Consider the following 20,339-nt stretch of genomic DNA (forward strand, 5'->3'; position numbering starts at 1 on the left):
TGGATGCTTTTTAATCGCTGACACAAGCTCACAGCCAAGCTCCATCACACCGGAGCGGGAGAGCAGAGGTGGGGAGGTGGGGAGGTGGGAGGTGGGAGAGGGGGGGTTCAATCACCATCTGTTGAGCAGTCCGCCACCCTGTCCCAAGCCCATTCATCTTTGTCCCTGCTCACCCAGGCCACTGGAAAATGGGACACAGTCAATAACCCTAAATCAATCAAGCAGCTCCTGGTGAGGTAAAATTATGAATTCTCATCCACGTCAGGCGAGCCGTGGCCTCGAAACTTCTCACAGTCATGTGTGACCAGATGGTCAAAGAACAATAGGCACTGGCATGAAGATGAGTTGGTCAAGCATCATCTCTGAGATGGACGCTGCCTTTTATTCCACCGCTGAGCTGAAAAATATTGAAAACAGATCTGTGTCTGGTGATATTTAACCTTGAAAATGAAGAAAATCCAAACTATTAGTCTCATAAACTAACATTTTTCTTGTTCTCAGTCATGTGCTGCTAATGCTTGTAACTGTGTTGTTGCTTGTGTCCAGCTCCAGTCAGTGCTGCGGTGGATTAGTCAGCTGCATTTATTTAAAGGTAGTGCAGAGAGAGAGAGAGAGAGAGAGAGAGAGCGCATGAGCCTCCGTCAGTGTGCAAGTGTCAGATCTTCAAGATGCAGCGCATCTACATGCACAGCAATGAGCACTTTGAAGTCTTCACCACTGTCCTTGCCCCACAAGGTGAGTGGAATCATATCTGCAGTGAAGTGTGGCATAGCATGACATTATTATTGTTAATGAGAGCGAGATGGTATGTCACTGTACAGAGGATAAATAAATGATGGGCTAGATCTCTCCCTCTAAGGACTCTTCATTTGCTGAAAATACTCAAGTGCATGCATTTTTGTAGAGATGTTCTCGTGCATATTTGCAGCTATGAAAAAATCACAACCTTTTTGCTGATTCATGTCCACTCTCAATGGTTAACAGGGAGGTATCGATACAGAGCAGAAGCTGAAAAGGCAAGTCAAACATTCTCCTTCATTAAAATATCATCAAGTATGCACTGATAGAAAAACTGATCGCTGGCTGCAGGTTTCGCTTCATGTATGCCTTAAGCAGCAGAAATAGAAAACAAAACTCATAATCTCGTATGATCTTAGTCTTACGTACGCTGGACGTTGATTGATATGAGTTTGACATTGATGTTATTATGTAAAGTCAATCACTTTCCTCCGTCTCCATTATGTGTTTCATTTCTCTAATTCCTCTGACAAACATGGACCATATTTAGGAGGAACAGATAATGAAGAGTAGACCCAGATTTAGAGTCTCTATTTCACTGCACAGCAGTTAATCTCTGAGTCTTGACACATAATCCTCTCCATTCCATCGTCAGACCTATAGACTGCAAAGAGTTTTTAACTGCAGTTTTAATCAGTGCAACAAAAGGGAATGTCTCAAAATGCAAATCATTTAGATTTAGCATCATATTTATCAGTGCAGTGAAGTACATATTTCTGGGTACAAATGGCTACAAAGCTCAGGCTGTGACTCTCACTCTATCCATTAGATGGTAGTGGTGCACAGCTACAGGCCCCACTGGCCAGATGAGCTGGTGCTGTCTCCGGGTGACGTCATCCTGGTGCTGTCCAAACATGAGGAGGAGAGGTGGTTTGGGCGGCTGCAGGACGGCCAGCAGGGCTACTTCCCCGCCTCCTGTGTGATGGAGCTGAGCCAGGTTGGTTGGCTGCCTGTATGCGTTCAGCAATGCAGCATTACAGGATTGTACTGCTGCTGCTGCTTACTGTCTGAGGGCAGACTATGCTTCTATTCTACTTTGTTTCTCCATAACTGTGTAGGTTTTAAAAACCCTGAAAAACTATTTCTCAATCTGCTCCTTACTATGAGCAACAAGATCCTACATAAAAACATTATTTTTGACAAAATCTTAACAGATTTGGTTGTTTCTATCTGTGCTGTTTGGTTGAGTTGTTTTTGTAAATCATACCAAAGAATGCTTTTTTTACACAAACTCAAACTTTGTTTATTGTTCATTTAGTCATTAATATTTAAAGGGGCACTGATTTTACACATGAAATTCAGGCTGTAAGGACAGTTTTATAATGTCCTCTGTTGCTCTGGAGGAGCTTTCCAAAGTTTGAAAGACAGCATATCAATGTATAGATGATTATATCGGTTCAGGCTTGAGATTCAAAATACAGGAAATCTGCAGTACAGACTGGAGTCATGTAGTTTGAAAGAAGTGGACATTTACTAATGAAATTTATTGTTGCATTATAGGAAGTGTAGGATCCAGAGTTTTTGGAATGTAACCCATACTAATGACTAAAAATCTGGATATCTTGACCTCTGCTACTTCAATTTTGACCCCTCTTTATTTAATTTGCACCATGTGTGTTCCCCATCTTTATGGAAGTAAAATACTAAATCTCTCGAGTGCTCCTTTAAGGTTTTAGAGAAATAATTACAATCTGAAACCTTTTTTAACAGGAGAGCTCTATAACTTCCTTATTAATGTCCACTTTAAATTACATGAGAATGTTTTTCTGTATAAATAGACTTGATATAATATATAAAGTTCGTTTTTGACAAAGATACTTTATTTGGGGGTTTTTATAGCAAGAAGAGATGATATAGTGTTCAATTCTTGGATCAAACAGTGCAAATACACTTACATTTTCCACTAATGTCTAAGTAAAGAAATAAATGAAAGTAAAATAAAATATAAGGACTTTGAACTGTCTACTGTGTTTTAAGGTGAAAAAAACAAACTAGAGGGAAGGATTAGCCCAGATAAGAGAAGACGGCTGAGGCAGATGCAGGTTATTTCAGGATACCAGTAAGACAGTTTTACCTCAAACACACACGACTCTTTTCATTCTCAGGCGAATCTGCCTCCCAAAGGCCTTCGAAGGAGTGTATCTCTGAGAATCTCTGCCTGGGACAGTGATGTAAGTCTGCGCGGTAAATGTGGAAGGTAAGTGTAAACCTCATATAGCAGCAACAACAACAAACTACCCCCCTCAACAAGTGCATGCATACACATCATGCACACACACACACACACACACACACACACACACACACACACACACAGCAGCTGTTCCACCATCACACATCCCCCCATCCCCAAATCCCATCCCACTGCTCTCCGCCCAGCGCCCCTAAACAGGTGGCCCCTCTCGTCCCTCATCAGTTGACAAAGCACACTGATTACTAACCCCCATACACACACACACACACACACACACATACATGCAATCCCCTCTCACTGCATTGCATCTCATTAAGGTCAGAGAGGAGCGGGAGGATGCCAGAAAGACTTTGTAGTTTTTCACCTAAGAGGAAATGAAAACGCATGATAGCACAAGCAAAATTTTACTCTTTTTTATGGTAAATTATCAGCTATAAAATAACTTTTTATCAAAGCAATACATTCATTTTTGCACCATAAGTTGTCTGATATGATACTGTATCTCTCTCGCAGTTTATTTGACAGTAGGGGGCATTTACATTTGACAGCCTGCCACTGAACTTCACTCACACACACACACACACCACACAGAGCCCTCTGTACAGCTCCGTGCCTGTCTTGTCTGCTTGCAGTGGAATTTGGGTCATGAGGAATAAACAGGGCCTTTGTGTTTGTTATTTCCTCTTTGTCCCCCAGTGGACACATTCTGCAGGCGCTCAAGAGGGGGAGCAGAGGAGGAGGTGGAGGTGGAGGTGGAGGAGGAGAGGTGGGACTGGATGGGTGCCAGGGTGATAGCGAGGGCCCCGTCCCGGTGCGGAGGCCCCAGATCCCTCTGCCTCAGCCTGTGGCCTCCCAACCCCAGACGCACAGATCCCCGGGTCTGCTCCACAGGATCTTGTCCAAGTGCCGGAAAAAGAGTGAATGCCAGGGAGCCACCAACGGGGCCTTCGAGGGCGACTAAGAGGCCCTCGTTTTTGTCCTGGGTGGCTGAGTTGAGTTCACTTCTGAAGGGGGGCGGGTGAGCGGAGGAACTTCTGAAATATACAAAAACAGGTCTTGAATATCCTGATTTGAGCAGGAACTTGTTGCCATATCAGGTATTCTTGACTTGGCTACATTTCCAGAAGCAAGAGGTTAACAGGTGTGACTGTACACATCCAAATCAGTGATGTCACAAAAGGTGTATCACCCGTACACACATATGGTTGACAACGCTTGCTGTGACATCACGGAAGGGGGCGTGACCAGAAAAGAAACATGCCTGTGAGTTTGAATGTCCAGATGCAGTTTTCTTCTCTGTCGCAGTATGTTAAAACCTAATGCCAGGCCTTTGCTTTGTATAATATATAATTACATTCACTGCAATCATACAGTATGTGTAACTATAAATGCAGCACATAGAAATTAGTGGCAGCCAGTGAAGCAATAAGTCATGCTTCAGTGCTCAAATTTAACCTTTTTCTTCAACTTTGATGCAGTAAGAGAAATGTTATTTCCATTGTCTGTGTGCATTTTGTCCCCTGTGTGTCAGTGTCAGTCTGTTGATATGTATGTATATATTTGGCTACATAATATGCAAGCTATTATTATTTTTATGATTATAAAACCAGCAAACTCTCACTGGCTAACATCTTTTTATTTCAGTGGAAACATGCCTCAACGTATTACCTCATACTTCAGCTCCTGTTCATTTTCCTTTGAACACACTGGGCCTCCCTCCTATTTACCAATGCCGGAGGGGGAAAAAAAAAAAAACTCTCTCAAGCGAAAGGAAGTGTGATTGAGGCCTGCTGAAAGCCTCGCCAAAAGACCAGGGATTGTGCCGGTTGCCCCGGAAACGCCAAAGCAGCTCTCAGAAGTTGCATGTCGTCTTCTTCCTCCGCAGTGCCTCCCAGCATGTCCCAGTAGTGGGATCTCTATAGGGTGGGATGTAGATTACCTCCTTCCAGAGGACGCAAACACCAAACCTAATCCTAACCTTGGCCTTGACCTCCGTGGGGGGAAATGCACCCCTTTCCCTCCCCTCCCCTCCCTCTGGTTTGATTTGCTCTGTGGTATAATCCTTTGTAATAAAGGCTGTAGGAGGCAGTCACTCTGGGGCCAGTGTTTGGGAGGCATGTCTCGCGTAGGGAAGGGAGTAAATGTTACAAAGAGAGACAGCGCCACTGGTCCTCTGATTCATGAGGAGAATATTTGAGTGGGCCTTTCCGCTGCTACTGTTGCAGCTTATCTCAAGCTTGTGACTCTCACTTTCATGCAGAGGGAAAGAACATCTTGCACGAAATTTGACCTTTGAGCAATGACACCATATACCCTCACTGAGTATAAAAGGTGTACACTTTCCTTAATGAGATACACAGTATGTTTGTGCATGAATGGGAAGTATGTGAAAGGAGAAATGTCACTGACAGCTATGTAGAGGCGTCCTCTTTCACCTGTTAGTGTAAGAAGTGGTTCAGCACTCACTTATAAGTTCTTGGCAGCGATACATTTGAATTCAGATAAGGTCACAAACTGTGGAGATGCTGTTTTAATTCATACTTAACACCAAATCATGCACTGTAGGCGTCATTTCAAAACTCTGCAAATCCTCAGTCAAATGAGAGCCGGATTTATCTCACACGGCGCTGACACATACAAGTGGAAACAGTGACCTATATAGGGCGGAAAGGCCAGGGTCCAAATTTGACACACACACACACACACAGACACACACTCAGGGCTGTGGACTCTCCCGCCTAAAGTGTGCTATCCCTGCTGTGTTGTGCTGGGTGTCTTTGGGGGGATGGGGGAGGAGGGGTAACAGGGTGCCTGCCAGATGACTGCTCTGTCAGCCCTATAATGGGTTGCCATCTGCTGTCTAGCATACACAAAGGCAAACAGTGTGTGTGTGTGTGTGTGTGAGAGAGTTTGTGCACTCGCTCATGGGTGTGTGCTCAAGAGGAAGAAGGCAGGGGAGATCTGGTCGGACGCCCGCAGGCTCTGTTTCATGTCTTCGGTGTTCAAGGAAAAAAACACACAACTCACCTAGAGAAACACTCTTGCACTTATGGGCTCACTCAGCGAGCAGAAATAAAGAGGGGAGAAGGCCTGTAATGGAGAAACTGAAGCGGTGCACACTATGGTATGTTAAGTTTTACAAGATATTCAAATAGAAATGATGGAAAATATAATAAATCCCACAATATGAGCTGTGTAATAAGTCTAGTCTGTATTCAGCGGATTTGTGTCTACGTGTCAGTAAGTCACTTTAAGGATTGTTTCCCTTAAATACATGCAGGAACCATAAGGTGGAAGGGCTGCTGCCAATAACCAATTAAGAGGGAAAAAGGTCTCTGACATCTTTCAACTCTTAGTGTGGGTCACGCAAGAACAAAAGACCCTCTTGTACGAGAACGACAGAGAAGAGAGACAGATTGATTAAGTGGACATGGCGTGCATGCAGCGCCTGTGTGTTTATGCGCGCATTGTTTTGTATGCATGTGCGCTGCTGCTCCTTAAGCATAAGGCAAGTCGTCACGTCCTTTGCCTCCCTCATTTGGTGGGCAATTGAGTGAATGGGTCTGTAAAACCAACAGCCCCGAGGACAAAGGAGCCCGGGGGCATTAAGTCATGGGTGAGTGGGCCCCTTTAGGGCCAGCAGCTGACCCTGTGGAGAGGCCTCTTGTTCTGGTGGAGGGGGCTCGTGTCCCTTGGACCCCAGGCCAAGTTGACGGCATCCCAACATATACATACACACATGACAAGGAGATTCCACTTGAAACCACTCAATCAGTGTCAGTCGAACCCCGGGGCCTCCCCAGTTCACCTGCCACATCCACCTGAGGACGATTACAGTTACATGTGGAGGATCTGACTTTCTGTTTTTATCCCCAAAGAAAAAAAAAAGCTCTCAAGGAATCACTTGTTGGCAAGAGCTCAAGATGTTGCTATGCCTGCTGTGAACATGTCAGAAAAACTAAAGGATCACCAGAAATCTTTATTACGTGGGAAACGCCATGTAACGTATACTAATTTGTAGCAGGGGCAGCTGGCAAAGAAAGAAGGCTCCCATCAATTTCAAAAACATGGAAAAAAAAAACATAGACACAGGAAGTTCATGTCATGCAACAAAGGCATTTATTTTTCCAAATTAAGTACACGGTTACAAGACAGTCGGCAGGATTTCTATGGTACCTTGGTTATGATTTCAAATGCTACAAAATACTGTGTGAGTGTTACATTTGTGATTCACCATATAAATTAAAGCAGAGTCCAGCATTATGTGTGTTGCTCATGCATAACTACAGTAGTATGACAGCTGCTTCTATCATGTATATGTACTTAATTCCCTCAAAACCTATGATGTTACATGGCCAAGTGTTGTTAACGTACAAATATATTAACTTGGACTCACAAATGGAATGTACAAACACAAATCAAACCAACAAACATACAACATATAACAAATATATACAGATTAGACACATCTCAGCCACCAGATTTTAAAATACAAATATGTTGATGTTAGTTTACTTTCTGTTTTAGAGTTGTGTGCTGTATACTCCTGATCTTTCCACTTGATCTCCCTGACAAGATTCCCTTCTTAGTCTCACTCAAATGCTTAATGCTGGATAATCCAGATTATTACTAATACTGGATCCACTAATGCCAATAATACAAAGAAGACCATTTATAGCTGTAGTGTTGCCTCACCGGTCCGAGATATAGTAGATTACAGAGTGTTTGTGTCAGGATGGTTAAAAAAAAAAAAAAAACAAGTGTCATGAGTCAGCCTGTTAATATGGAAGCACAGTGTGGTACATTTCTTCAACATCACACTCAAATTTGTGCGTTTTTACATTACATTTTAAGCATTTTGTTCTTATGTAAGGTGTTAAATGATGAGTGAGCAGGTAGGGGGTTGTGGTTTTGCTCAAGGGGCATTTCAGCAGGGTACAAGCTTGTTGAGTCACAACTTTGGGTCCTGCAGTGATCAAATTTAGACCTTCTTGTAATAGGACGGTCTCTGATTGTAAAGGATTAGCTGTGTTTTTGCCCGGAGTTGTCTCTTTTTTAAAAAAAATGTTAGCTGCAAAGGCTTTGATGTAGTGTATTTAACTACACATTTCTGCAGCAAAGCAGGATAAAAATATTAAAAAATCAAGCAGCATGATCTTAACGTCAGCATTCAATTAAAAGAAAAAAAAAACAAACTGAGACATCCATCTAACACACAAACAAAAAAACCAAAATAAAAATAAGGACAAGAGCTACATCATCAGAATGAACAAACACACATTTAAAATTAAATGATGAGTAAAAAAGTGCAATTTGTCTATGATTAGAGGTCGGAGATGGCGTCCTGCTACCTAATTAGAGAACATCTGAATAAAAAGGAAAAAAAAAAAAAAAAAAAGTCCTAAAAACCTATTTGTTACAAGATCACAGATACAACTACACAATGATTATTTGCTAGATCTTGCCTGGTGAGGAAAAAAAAAAAAAGAGAGAGATTAACATGTTAAATTAGTGGCAGTGCATGTTCTTCTAACTTGGAGTAATGAAACTGAATGAATGGTAGCCCAATCCTGATTTTGAAAGAGAAAAGACAATAAAATTCTTCAATAATTCCTCTTAAAATGTTTTTTTTTTTAGAAATAAATAAATTAGTAGACATTAAATAAATAAAAACCTACAGCCTTCATATAAAAAGTAAATCCTTCTCGACCAATATGCTTGTTGTAGAACACTGTTGATATGAAAACTCTGGTCAGTACCAACCGTGAAACGCCTGACCGAAGCAATGGTGACCATTCATTTTTTATCACAGAGAGAGAACTGCTTTAGAGAAAGTGAGGGTTTTTAGGCTGTTTTGTCAGCAAAGTTAAACTTCTTTAAAAAAACAAAACTCATGGTGTCCGATTTATATTAATATCTAGGCTTTAGAGCAGTCAGATAATAAATAAAACAAACAGAAATAAACATTAAGGTACCCTTCTATCTTTTGAGGTTCTTACACATGTACATTGCAATGAAATACATTCAACCGATGTCTCGACGGACACTATGGCCTTGGAAAGGAAACGTTGTGTTGTTACAAAAAAAAGAAAAGAAAAAAAAAAGATACCATCGCAAGTGCTATCCAGTTTGCCCTTAAAAACACTGCTCCTTTCTCAGCAGCAAAATCAACTCAGTAGTGCAATACTGACAGCTTCCTACTGTATTTCCATCCTCAAAAAACTTCACATCACCATGGATTCTCAGCAATGTAACACCGCTGTCTCAAAAAAAAAACAAACCACGCAGCTGCATTTTTCTCTAATTTGAAAGCGGTGATTAACGCTCATGCGTGTGTGTCTGTGTGTGTCATGACCCTTTAGTCCATTAAAACCCATTTTAAAAGTACAATACAAATTCTTGTGTGCATGTACGTGTTTTTTTTATCTGATAACAGCAATGGGGCAGTTTAGCAAAAACGAGCTAGAGGAGATACACAATGTATGTACACAATGCGTTACATCATAAAATGTTTTTCTTGTCATTTAAACAATATATTAACAATATAAAACTCGGAAGCAGCCACTGCTAGTAATAAACACTCTATTTCTACAGCCTATACTGTATGTGCAGGTTGTTTCAACATTACTGACTAGTGCAGGAAAAAAAATCTAGCCTCTTCATATCTGTACAAAACTGCACATGTAGCCAGGTTTTGTGTGTGTTCGTAAGAAAATATAGGCCAAAGAGAGAACGCCTTTAAACAAGAAACTACTTGGGCAGTGACCTAGAAACGTGTTGAAAACAATACGAGCAGCCATGCCTTTTTTTGTGCACGTCCTTGGCAGTGCATTTCTGCTTTGAAAGAAAAGAAAACACTTCGTCTTCACTGGATTGTCTCTTACAAGATTCAGTGGAGGTTTTTTAGTTGTTGGGCAGGTGTAGTGTTGCCTGTGCAGTGAGGGGGACGGCTTTAAAGCACAAGGGCCCTTGAGGTAGAGCCAGATGATGGGTAAGGGTTCAGGTACTGACGGGCCTGTTCTGTCATGATCAGCTGGTCCTCTGTCTTCCCATAAACCACTGCTTCCCACTCACTCACCTGCGGAGAAGCGACCAAAGGTTACCAATGGTAATGCACCCTTTCTTACGCACAACAACACTGGTCACAACTACACTTATCTACTCACTGTACATTCTCATTTACATATTTTACCCTTTATTATTTAATAAAAGGTAAATGAAAACCATGAGCATACTTCCTAAGGACTAGAAAACATTTTATGCGGGGTTGGTTTGGTTTCAACATACCTGTACAATGGCGTGTTTTGGTGCTTTGTGGGAGGCAGGGAGCTTCTTCACCCTGGGGCTAGTGAAGCGATGGGGATGCACGGGGACTAAAGGGGGCTCCTCTGCCCCAGAAGTCAAAGGGCGGCTACACTCCTCTTGCTCAGGGGTTGGGGTGATCAGAGAGGAGCTCGTCAGTAGACTATCATCTGGCACCTGCAATATGATGTTTAATGAATGGAGGAGCTTATGATGACGTAGTAGATTGACAATTTAAGTAATGATGTTGCATGAGTATGCATGCTTTTTCGGCAATGCCAGATACTTCACTATTGATAGCTGCTGGGCTGCTCTACCTGCCTATAATCAAGTGCATATCAGTGGTAGTCACTGGGTCAAGATAAGACTTACTGATCCCCTGGGTAAGCTTTCTTATCAAGTGTCCTCGGAGTGACTTACTTGTGCGTTGTTGAGCTGCTCTTGGAAGAGTTGGACACTGAGGCAGTCTTTCCCCCAGGGGTCAAGCACAAGGGACTTGCGCACTTTTCGAGCTGGACCATCCATCTGAAATCAAGGGGCCAAGATATGAATAATAGTAAATGCTCTAGTTCCATCAGTACTACCATTTAACTCATTAAAATTCTAAAATTTGTGCATCATTAAGTATTTGCTTCTACAGATAACAGAGCAGGTTAGTATGTTGATATAATGGACGATTTGCATCCTAATGCTACACATACATTATGTTTCCATGCTCTGTAGTCTGGCTGGAAGTCTGTTCTGTTGAAGATGTCTGCTCCAGTCTCCTGCTTCAGAACTTCTCGAATGTCCTCCTCTAGAAATGCCAAAGGCTGCGGCTGAAAAACACAAAGAGACTAGTATCACCCACAAGGACAGGTGACTGCGTATACTGTATGTGAGGAACGTTTATTATAAATACAGATGAATAAAAAAGCATACAGTGTGCAGACACTTACCTCCATCTTTAGTGGCCCATGCATTTTCTCCTGGGCAGCCAAAGCATTTTTGAAGGGAGTCGGTGTCCTCGGGGTTGGAATCATGACAGTTTTATGGAATTTAGGAGTCCTGGAACTGGAAAATTGAAAAAAAATGTTTTTAATTAATCTTGTCCTAACAATCAGATGGAAAATTTCCTCAATGCATATCATGATTCTGGCTTTTATCCCAGCTCTTTTGGGATCTGTATGTATCTTTATTGCCTTTTTTTTCCCCTGTTTATTCATATTTATTTACCCATCATTCTCTTTCTGGTGCTTGGGTGTGGTTTCTTTGTGAAGCGGCGTATTGAGGAGACATCTTTGGGCGCACACAGGAGTCGAGGTGAGGGCTGGGTTATCCAAATTCAGATGCTCTGCCCCTGATATATTGCAGAACTGGGGAAAACAGACAAGTCATGTCAGCCACATGACCAGAGCAACCTCAGTATATCTACTCTGTAATAATGCAATCAGCCGAGGGGAGGGGGGGCTGTGATGTGTGAAGAAAAGAAAACAGATTTCATTTACTCGTGATGGAGTGAATGGCAGTGACTTTGTGGGCGTTTTCTTGGGCGAATTTGAGACATTTTCCAAAAAGGAGGAGCAGGTCCTGTCGCACAAAGGAGACGGTTCCCCCCTCTCTCTTCTCCTCCTCCTCCCAATAGATGCCTGGGTGGGTTTGGATGAGTTGATGGGCGTCAGGGAGGTGACAGGGCCCATACCAAGCGGATCACAGTTCTTGTCACAGCCTGAGATGGCGGTCGGAGTGTTGACTATGAAGCCCATCGAATTGTCAATCGTCCTCTCTTGCAGGAGAGAGGTGTAGCCTGCCTGGTTGTGCCTGGGTGGTGTCGCTGCCTCTGACAAGTCAAAGCTGGCCACATCGCTCCATGCCACAGGGTCCTGCAGAGCAAAGCACATCTGCAGTAGATCTTTAATATATTCAGGACTATTTCAACAAATTCATACTGAGATATTTTAGTTCTCTGTTGTGCTCTTTGTGTTACTTACTGAGTCAATGAGCTCCATGGTCTCTGCAAATTCTGGTATGGTCTGCAGGGTGGAGAGCACAGTGCTCGCCTCTACGGCCAGGAACTTGCTGGGCGAGACAGGAAGTTGTGCTGGAGGTCCCCGGGGGATCTCAGGGCCCCTCCAGGGCCTCCTTTCCGCCTGCTCCTCCAGGCTGCTGCTACTCGTGGTCAACGTGTCATCTGACACACTGTCCGACCAGGCCGAGTACTGCTCCAAGTTCTGAAGGGCAGGAGTGAGAGAATCTGATCAGGCGGTGCAGGAAAATTATTCTAAGTTTGTGTGTGTTTTGAATTGATATGTGATACTGCAACAAATCAGCCCAATCTTGACCACTCAATCATTCAATATTACATCACTGACTGTGAAGAATGAGGTATTACATGAATGGAGTGAATGAAATGTGAAAACAGTGCAAGGGAGGGACAGAACAGGAACAGGAGAGACAGAGGAGAGTGCGCTTGTTTCAAAAACAAACTGTTGGCGGAGCATGGGGGTGTGAAGACTGGAGGGGATGACAGAGCGGGTTCATGTTTGGTAATGATGGTAATGGGGGGCGGAGGGGAGGGGAGGTAGGGCGGCTACCAAGCACAGCTTCAGGCCAGTCTGAATGAGTAGCGATGGGAAGCTAGTTACTATAGCAACACTACAGCAAATCAGGCTACAGGCACGCATACATGTGCGCCATTCTTGTTTTCACATGGATACACTGCAAAAAGTCCATTGCGCCATGTCTTGAAATCTTCTTTTCCTTAAAGTAAGGAAAAAAATTCACCAAGCAGATGGGATTTGGGAATTTTCTTGAAACATGTGTCAGTATTTTTTTTAAATCAAGTGATATTAAGGCCTAAAGAATAACACCTGGTTCGAGAAAATTCATAAGATTCTGACTTTGATTTCATTTCAAGACTCAAAGCTTGGTTAAATAATATTTTTAATATTAAAATGACCCTTTTACAGTGTATGTAAGCTACAAACACACGCAGGCTATGCTGACTAAGATTGCTAACACACATTTGGAGTGTGTTCTTACACATGGACCTCTGCACTGCACTTGTCGTTGGACTTCATTTTCTGCTGACATAAGCAGCAGCTCAAGCTCCTTAATTCTTTGCTCTCTGTCGGGATCATCCAGGCAGGATGGCTGAAATAAACAAACGTCAGGGAGGAGAGGTTGAGAGGAAAGGAGGAAAGGAAGAAGTTAAGAAAAACAGGAGAAAAAGACACAAAAAAACAACAGATTTACACATAAAATACTATGGGAGCATTTGAGATTAACCCCCTTATATCTGTTATTGAATGTTAGGTGAAAATAACGGGACATTCAAGTATTTGATTTGAAGTCCAGAGTTAGCGATCACAAAGAAAATCACAGAAAGTCTAGAAAATAAAGATGTGGCAAGTGATTTTCAGTAGCATGCACAGAATCACACAAAGACTCACCGGTATGAAGCCTGAACTATCAGAGAGACTGTCCATCATGTGTCTACTGTGAGGATCATAATTATATCCCCCCATCTGAATCACAGAGAATCACATTTAAGTTCAAATCAATAAAGACAACAAATAGAAGAAATCAAAACAGTATTTAGACCAGAAAGAAAGTAGACCTGGTTGGGTCCCGTCATGGGCAGGGGGCTGCGGTCACAGTGCTGGGGCTCTGTTGGTGTTGGAGGACACTGTCTGTGATGGCGCCTCTTCCCTCCAGTTTGAGAGGAAGTGAAAGTCTTGCAGCCATCTTGTAGGTAGCCCTCATGCTCCACCTTCCTCCTCATGGTGGAGTTCCAGTGGTTCTTGATGGAGTTGTCTGTCCTGTTGAGAAGAGGATCAGCCATTTTAAGCAAATTGCCTGTTTCAATGCTCAAACTGGAAATAGATACAGGATGTGTGAGATGATATTACCGTCCAGGAAGGAGCTTGGAGATCTCTGCCCAGCGGTTGCCCAGTCGTTTGTGGGCCTCATAGATGATTCGATCCTCTTCCTGAGTCCATGAAGATTTCTTTACTTCTGGGTTAAGGTGGTTGTGCCACCGTTCACGGCACTGCTTCCCAATTCTTCCCTGGAGGTGCTTTGCGATAACCGACCAGCGCTTGGGGCCATACTTGTGAACCAGGTCAATAACCTGCACAAACACCATCAGAAGAAATATATATAAGACATAGTTTTGATTCCTTAATCAGAAAATTATCATTTAAACATTGCTGCATCTTCCTATAATGCTCTCTGTCATCTTTCATTTTATGTACGATGGGGCCCATATTGCATTCTTACAAATTACAAGCTTTATAAAGAGACAAACTGCATGTCTTCCTTCTTTTTCTTATTTATAGCCAACAGCAGCTCTGGTGTTTGGAAAGCTCTCACTGCAGCAGCAGCAGAGCTTGTTTGGCTGTTTCTGTCACAGTTGAAAAATGTTGTGACGTCGTTGTTGGCAACCCAGGCTATTATTGATATTGTAGGTTTGTGTTTCTGATATGATGCCAAGGTTTTGGAGGAATGAGACACCATTCTTAACATTCTTGAAGAATCCTGATCCATGTAAGGGATGCATTATTCATCTTAGAGCTTGGGCTGATATTAGAGCTCTACTGTGTACAAAGAAGGGCTCGGCTCTACACGAGTGACGTGTAAAGTCTGTGTTTTATTAGGGATGATGTAGTGGAGCATTTATTTAGCAAAAAGAAAAAGAAAAAAAAAAGAAGCTAAGGCAAAGAAAGTTTTCGGCGGGAAGTAAGCTGGCGCCTGTGCACAGCCCTGTTAGCTTGGTGGTAAAAGACACATTGCATATTGTGGCATTTGTGTTTGTGTTCTTGCACTTAGACTAAACTATTCTCGACACTCCTCACGGCCTCCTTCTGTCTCCCCTATCATTTAACTATTTTGTCATCCCTCTTTCTGTCTAGAACAGGACACTCCCGGCTCCTCTTACCTTTTGATCCTCTTCTTTTGTCCAGGGTCCTTTCACCAGCTCTGGGTTGAGTACCTTCTGCCAGCGGTGCTGACACTGGCCATCTGTCCTCCCCTGTGACAGAGCAGCACAAAGCTCAACACCTCATTACACCACACCACTACCTCACAGTTACACCTTCTCCTGACAGCTGTAAATGAATCAGTCCAGTCGCTGAATGCATGACTATCACTGTTAAAAACATTGGAACGATGTTAATTTACTGAATGGTGTGTATAGTTATAAACTGTTAAAATGGAAAGAGATGGACCAATGCCATACAGCACTTAACAAAATTTGTTTTTGTTACACAATGCAGACACATCACATTATATACTTACTAGAAAATAGTTTGCTATTAATTTCCAGGAGTCAGTTCCATGCTGTTCCACAAGCTTTTTCAGCTTTTCATCCTTAAAACAAATAGAAACAGAGTGAGTAAAGACACTATTCCTTCATCTACATTACCATACTGTCCTCTTTAATTGTACAATTGAATAAAATAACAGCAGTGACTCCACTAAAACGTGTGGAAAACGCCTTCTTATTGGCAAAGATAAAAATACAAATCTCATGCAGCAGAAAGTCCCCATCTCACTCTGCCAAATAACCTGCAAAACCCCCCCTACAGTCCAGACCTCCCTCGTACTTCTGATAAACTTACCTCATCACGGGACCACTTCACTTTGCACAGCACTTTTTTGTCTTTGCTCTTCTCTTTACTCTCTGGATCTGTGGAGTGTAGCTCTTCATCCTCATCATTGCTAAAAGCACACAGGACAAATGTGGAAAAAGGAGTAAAAGAAGAGCAGGTTTTATTAATGGAGCCAAAATTTCTTTATAAGGTCAATGACTGTGAGCAGGACGTGATATGTGATATGAGTATGGCATTGCATGGAAGTTGCCAATACTGGCTCCTGTATCAGTATCTTAGTTCCTATAAGTACCTAATACATTTTGGATAGTCAAACTTATGCAAATGCATACATGTAAGTCTCTCCACTTGTAAAGGATATCCTGTCATTGCACAAGCTCCCAGGGGAAAGGTGCAAGAAGTTACACAAAGCTCAGCTTTTAGTAGATTTCTTTAAACCAGGTTGGCTCATTCCTTGCTGTATTGCAGGCTAAAAGAAGTTTGGACAAAGATGTGGCAACTGAAGACTAATCACCAGTGACCGGTAATTGATGGATTGAATGGAAACAGGTAAGGATCACTGGGGTGGTCTAAATAGTATATAATAACACTGTATGAGTAAAACTAAACTGTCACTGGCCTTATTTAGAGCCAGAATTTTTGACAAACCTTGTCAGAATAAAAAAAAGTAAGAGAGAAGCAACTTGCATACATGCCAGCATACAACAACACAAAATTCCTCTCCTCTGAGTCTGACACAAGACGTTGGCAGGTAGTTCTGTACTTCTGTGTTCCCATAATACTTGCTGCTGCTGCTGGGCAACACTTTCTTTGTGGTAGTGGAGCAGACTTTAATAAATGGAGTAGAAATTAAGTTAGCCATTACCAAGATCCATTACCATACAGAAGACCTTTACAATCATACACACTGACACAAGGGGAAAACAGTGCTTTCCTCCAGGTCTCGTGTCAGAATGTGGAGTGAAAGGTTTACTTCAGTGTGGAAACTTGAACATGGCACTTGAATTTTGGTGTGGCCTGATTCCCTCACTGGAGCAAAAAGAAGTGTGGAAGTGAGTCTGGACCTATGGCTGAACAGGAAGGAGGGGCATAAGGGGGCCGAAGGAAAGGGGCAATCCCACATCAACAGGCTCTTTCACCTCCAGAGGTGTGTGAGTGTGTGAGTGTGTGTGTGTGTCATTTTTGATGGAGGAGGCGGTGCGCTGGGGTGTGGTCAAGGGAATGGCAGAGCCCTAACGGTCCAGTTGTTCAAAAAGTTTCAAAAAACAGGCAGGCTTATATAACTCCTTCACATTTTATTTAACACATTATTTACCTTAATATAATAAAAATATGATATCAAAATCTGTTTCAAAAGTTGTAGAATGAACAACCGGAGTATCAGTAGTATCAAACATTCATCGTCAGAGTTTCCTGCATTTTCATAAACAGTTAAGAGGATATTGCAAGATACAGGATGTGCGCGCCCTGCATCAAATCCTGAGTTGGTCTAATTGCAAAATCCCACCCATCTTTCCCCAGATGTGAACACAAGGAGGCGGTTCATGGTGGTGATAACACATAGCTGAAGTTACATAATTGCCTTGTTTGTGTTTTTAGAGTTTTATATGATCAGAATCATGAGTAAGGCTGCAACCAAAAATTATTTTCATTGTTGATTGTTTTTTTTCAATAAATTGTTTACTTTAGTCTATAAAATGTCAGAAAATAGTGAAAACATGCCCATCACAATTTCCCACAGCCTAAGGCTGAACCTTCAAAATGCTTGTTTTGTCCGACCAGCAGTCTAAAAACCTAAAGGTGTTAAATTTATGATGATAAAAATCAAAGAAAAACATCAAATCCTCATATATGAGCAACTGGAACCAGCAAATGAATGGCATTTTTGCTTGATAAACTACTAAAATGATCAATCAATAGTCAAAATTAGCAATTAAAATTATGTTGGTGAGCCAATCAATTAATCAACCTATTGTTTCAGCAATAATTGTCTGTTTTTAACATGAATAATTATGACACATGACAACACTTGAATGCAAATATTATTAGTTTTATGCAACCAGCTGTTTTTGGATGCCAATGCTCTGCCTGCTTTGGTCACTATAATTAAACAGGCAAATAAATATAACTTGTCATGTCTAAGCACAAACACACACAACTTTCTGTCTCTTGGGTACTTTTTGAAAAACAAAGAATGACTTTAGGCTATGCAAGTTACCAATATGACCAATATGAGCAAAACATTTAACACCAATATGAGCAAAACATTTCATTCAAAACATCTCATTTTGTAGCTTTTTATCGGTTTTGTGTCCTCATCCAGACAAACAGAATCTAACTTGTAAAAAGGTTTTATATGCTACAATTAAGCTGACTGACCTGTCACTTTCAAGGATGTTACTGTTACATAACTACTCTTTGACAATGAGCTGCGCGCCTCCCATACATAGCAGTCTAAATTATTCCAACAATATAAAAAAAAAAAAAACACGTTAAAAACATACTAGATATAACTCTCATCTTAAAATAATATCCACATTTTACACTATCCAGACTAACGTTACTTTTAAGGCAACTGTGAGAGGTCGGTTATTAACCATCAGTTACTATGTATGCATAAGGCACTCTCCATTAACTAGCAGTCATTAACAATGCAGGTGGAGCTCGTTACAGTGTGTCTGTGCAGGTGCAGGTGCAATGCAAGTTGCATAATGCTGTCAAAAATGAAACTTAAAGCAGCGTGGCTTTTTACGTTTCATTTTCAGGACACCGTAGCAACACCCAGCTTAAATAAAGGTGCACAGAGACATTGCTGAAGGTGACAAACAGATCCTAGCGACCTGGATAATGAAACAACACTGTATTATTGTTGGCACCCACCTGCGTGATTTCACGTTGTCCATGACAGTCGGTAGGATGATTGAACCTTTTCAGCGACGAACCTGTGTTTGGCAGCTCTGTAAAATCCCACATTAATAGATGTTTATCCATAGAAATCGTTGTCATTCGGCTAACGTTAGCCAGCGAGCTAACTTAATGTACAGTTCATAATATTACGCTGTCTCTGTAAAAGCCGCGTTCATGGTCGATAACATCTTTACAGAGAAACGCGGTGCTCCGTCCTCCTTTAAGACTTTTACAGGACAAAAACACAAGATAAAACGCCGATATTAACCTAAAAAGACGGACATATTACTTTCATTACTCGCAGTCCGAGTGCTTCTATCTCACTCATCTTATTTCCATTTGGCGTTATGATTTTTGTCCATCCCGCCGATTCTCGCGCCCAGCCCTCTGCGCAGGCGGCCTCGCCCCTGATTGGTCAGAAATATGGCTCTTAAAAAAAAGGAGTCGATACTCGAAACCGATTGGTCAAACAGTTGGAGGAGAGGCTCGCGTGTGATTGGCTAAAAGTGGGATGTGGTTTTGTTTGATTGGTCGACAACGCGAGGAGGCGGGAATTAAGTAAGACGACTGTGCTGTCACCTTTCTAGAGAATGGGTCTTTTCATGAAGGCGGTGGTGGCTCAAAGTGGGGTGCGGGGACTTTCAGGGGCCCTTGATGGAGTTTCAGGGGGCTTCCCAACCACATAATTAATTTCACTGGTGACAAGCGCGATGAAATATCACTACTAGCCTTCAGTGACTTCACTTTTATCCTCTTACACAGTGCTGAGAGTAATTTTGTGTTCATGTGTAACCAAACGTATTCCTAGAAGCTGACAGCTCTACTTGAATGAATATAGCCCATTTTTATGCAATAGGGCAAGTCTTTATTGGAGTGCAAGACAGCAGTGTTTATGCCACCTATTGCTCTTGTTTCACAATGTAAGGTCAATTAATCGCGAACTCAAAATTGTGGTGTCCTGCAAGGAATTATGATGGTTGTAGGACTTGAGATTCGTTCCACTTTGATGCAGAATATTTGCAGAAAACTCTGATAAACATATAGATGCATAGATAAACATTTCCTTTCGCTTTGACAGGCAGCAATTGTATATCCACAGCACACACTGCAGCTACTTTAAACTGTGTTTTGCTGACACCTTGTGGACGTAACTTTTGCATCCTCACTGTGCATATAAAGCTATAAATATAGTATTTAACATGAAAATGAGTTATATCCTCACATTTCTGCAGATTTCACTATGAATTTTAATTGGTCATAATATCATATGTGCTCATCAGTTCCAATCGTGTAGGTCTACTTGGGACATACTCTTGATGGATGGGGTAAGTGGTGCAATGCGTCTGTATGGATTTTGACAGCTACTTACTCGGAAACATTTATTCAAAATGATGACCTTGAAATAGAATGTAATAGTATGAAATAGACGCATTTCACTATGTGTGTTGTAAACTGTATCATGATTCTGAGATATTATAATTCACAGTTATGAATTTATGTTGCATAATTAGTGTATCATCATTTTTACACAGTCATATTTATGAGAT

At 41.8% G+C, this 20,339-nt stretch overlaps 2 protein-coding genes across 4 annotated transcripts; one reads left to right on the plus strand and one right to left on the minus strand.

Annotated features, from left to right (window-relative positions):
* Nucleotides 1–343: 343 nt before the first annotated feature.
* LOC137173799 (caskin-2-like) lies at nucleotides 344–3,953 on the plus strand. Its single transcript, XM_067578876.1, has 5 exons — nucleotides 344–735; nucleotides 985–1,016; nucleotides 1,568–1,735; nucleotides 2,904–2,995; nucleotides 3,689–3,953. The coding sequence occupies exons 1-5, from the start codon at nucleotides 669–671 to the stop codon at nucleotides 3,951–3,953; spliced, it is 624 nt and encodes a 207-aa protein (XP_067434977.1). The 5' UTR covers nucleotides 344–668.
* A 3,135-nt stretch (nucleotides 3,954–7,088) lies between these two features.
* On the minus strand, nucleotides 7,089–19,741 carry mybl1 (v-myb avian myeloblastosis viral oncogene homolog-like 1). 3 transcript variants are annotated; one of them, XM_067578193.1, is made up of 16 exons: nucleotides 18,766–19,741; nucleotides 15,895–15,994; nucleotides 15,572–15,643; nucleotides 15,213–15,305; nucleotides 14,185–14,405; nucleotides 13,893–14,094; nucleotides 13,726–13,800; nucleotides 13,316–13,426; nucleotides 12,265–12,504; nucleotides 11,782–12,174; nucleotides 11,510–11,649; nucleotides 11,233–11,347; nucleotides 10,996–11,112; nucleotides 10,715–10,819; nucleotides 10,280–10,471; nucleotides 7,089–10,070 (listed from the first exon to the last, which is right to left on the minus strand). In XM_067578193.1, exons 1-16 carry the CDS (start codon nucleotides 18,786–18,788, stop codon nucleotides 9,945–9,947), a joined length of 2,325 nt encoding a protein of 774 aa, XP_067434294.1. In that variant the 5' UTR covers nucleotides 18,789–19,741; the 3' UTR covers nucleotides 7,089–9,944. The 3 variants fall into 3 exon arrangements, with proteins under 3 accessions (XP_067434294.1, XP_067434295.1, XP_067434296.1); XM_067578194.1 differs by having other exon boundaries at nucleotides 11,782–12,156; nucleotides 18,766–19,740; XM_067578195.1 differs by lacking the exon at nucleotides 13,316–13,426 and having other exon boundaries at nucleotides 18,766–19,739.
* Between the last annotated feature and the right edge of the window lie 598 nt (nucleotides 19,742–20,339).

The sequence above is a fragment of the Thunnus thynnus genome, chromosome 21 (assembly GCF_963924715.1).
Source record: "Thunnus thynnus chromosome 21, fThuThy2.1, whole genome shotgun sequence".
Lineage (NCBI taxonomy): Eukaryota > Metazoa > Chordata > Actinopteri > Scombriformes > Scombridae > Thunnus > Thunnus thynnus.

What these genes read in the sequence shown, in the direction of transcription:
- LOC137173799 (XM_067578876.1), top strand. Translation starts at nt 669, where the DNA reads ATGCAGCGCATCTACATGCACAGCAATGAGCACTTTGAAGTCTTCACC. An exon ending in GTGTGATGGAGCTGAGCCAG is followed by an intron (nt 1,736 to 2,903) that starts GTTGGTTGGCTG and finishes TTTCATTCTCAG; the next exon opens with GCGAATCTGCCTCCCAAAGG. An exon ending in CTGCGCGGTAAATGTGGAAG is followed by an intron (nt 2,996 to 3,688) that starts GTAAGTGTAAAC and finishes TTTGTCCCCCAG; the next exon opens with TGGACACATTCTGCAGGCGC.
- mybl1 (XM_067578193.1), bottom strand. Translation starts at nt 18,788, where the DNA reads ATGGACAACGTGAAATCACGCAG. An exon ending in TGAAGTGGTCCCGTGATGAG is followed by an intron (nt 15,644 to 15,894) that starts GTAAGTTTATCA and finishes ATTTGTTTTAAG; the next exon opens with GATGAAAAGCTGAAAAAGCT. An exon ending in CAAAACACGCCATTGTACAG is followed by an intron (nt 10,071 to 10,279) that starts GTATGTTGAAAC and finishes GCTTCTCCGCAG; the next exon opens with GTGAGTGAGTGGGAAGCAGT.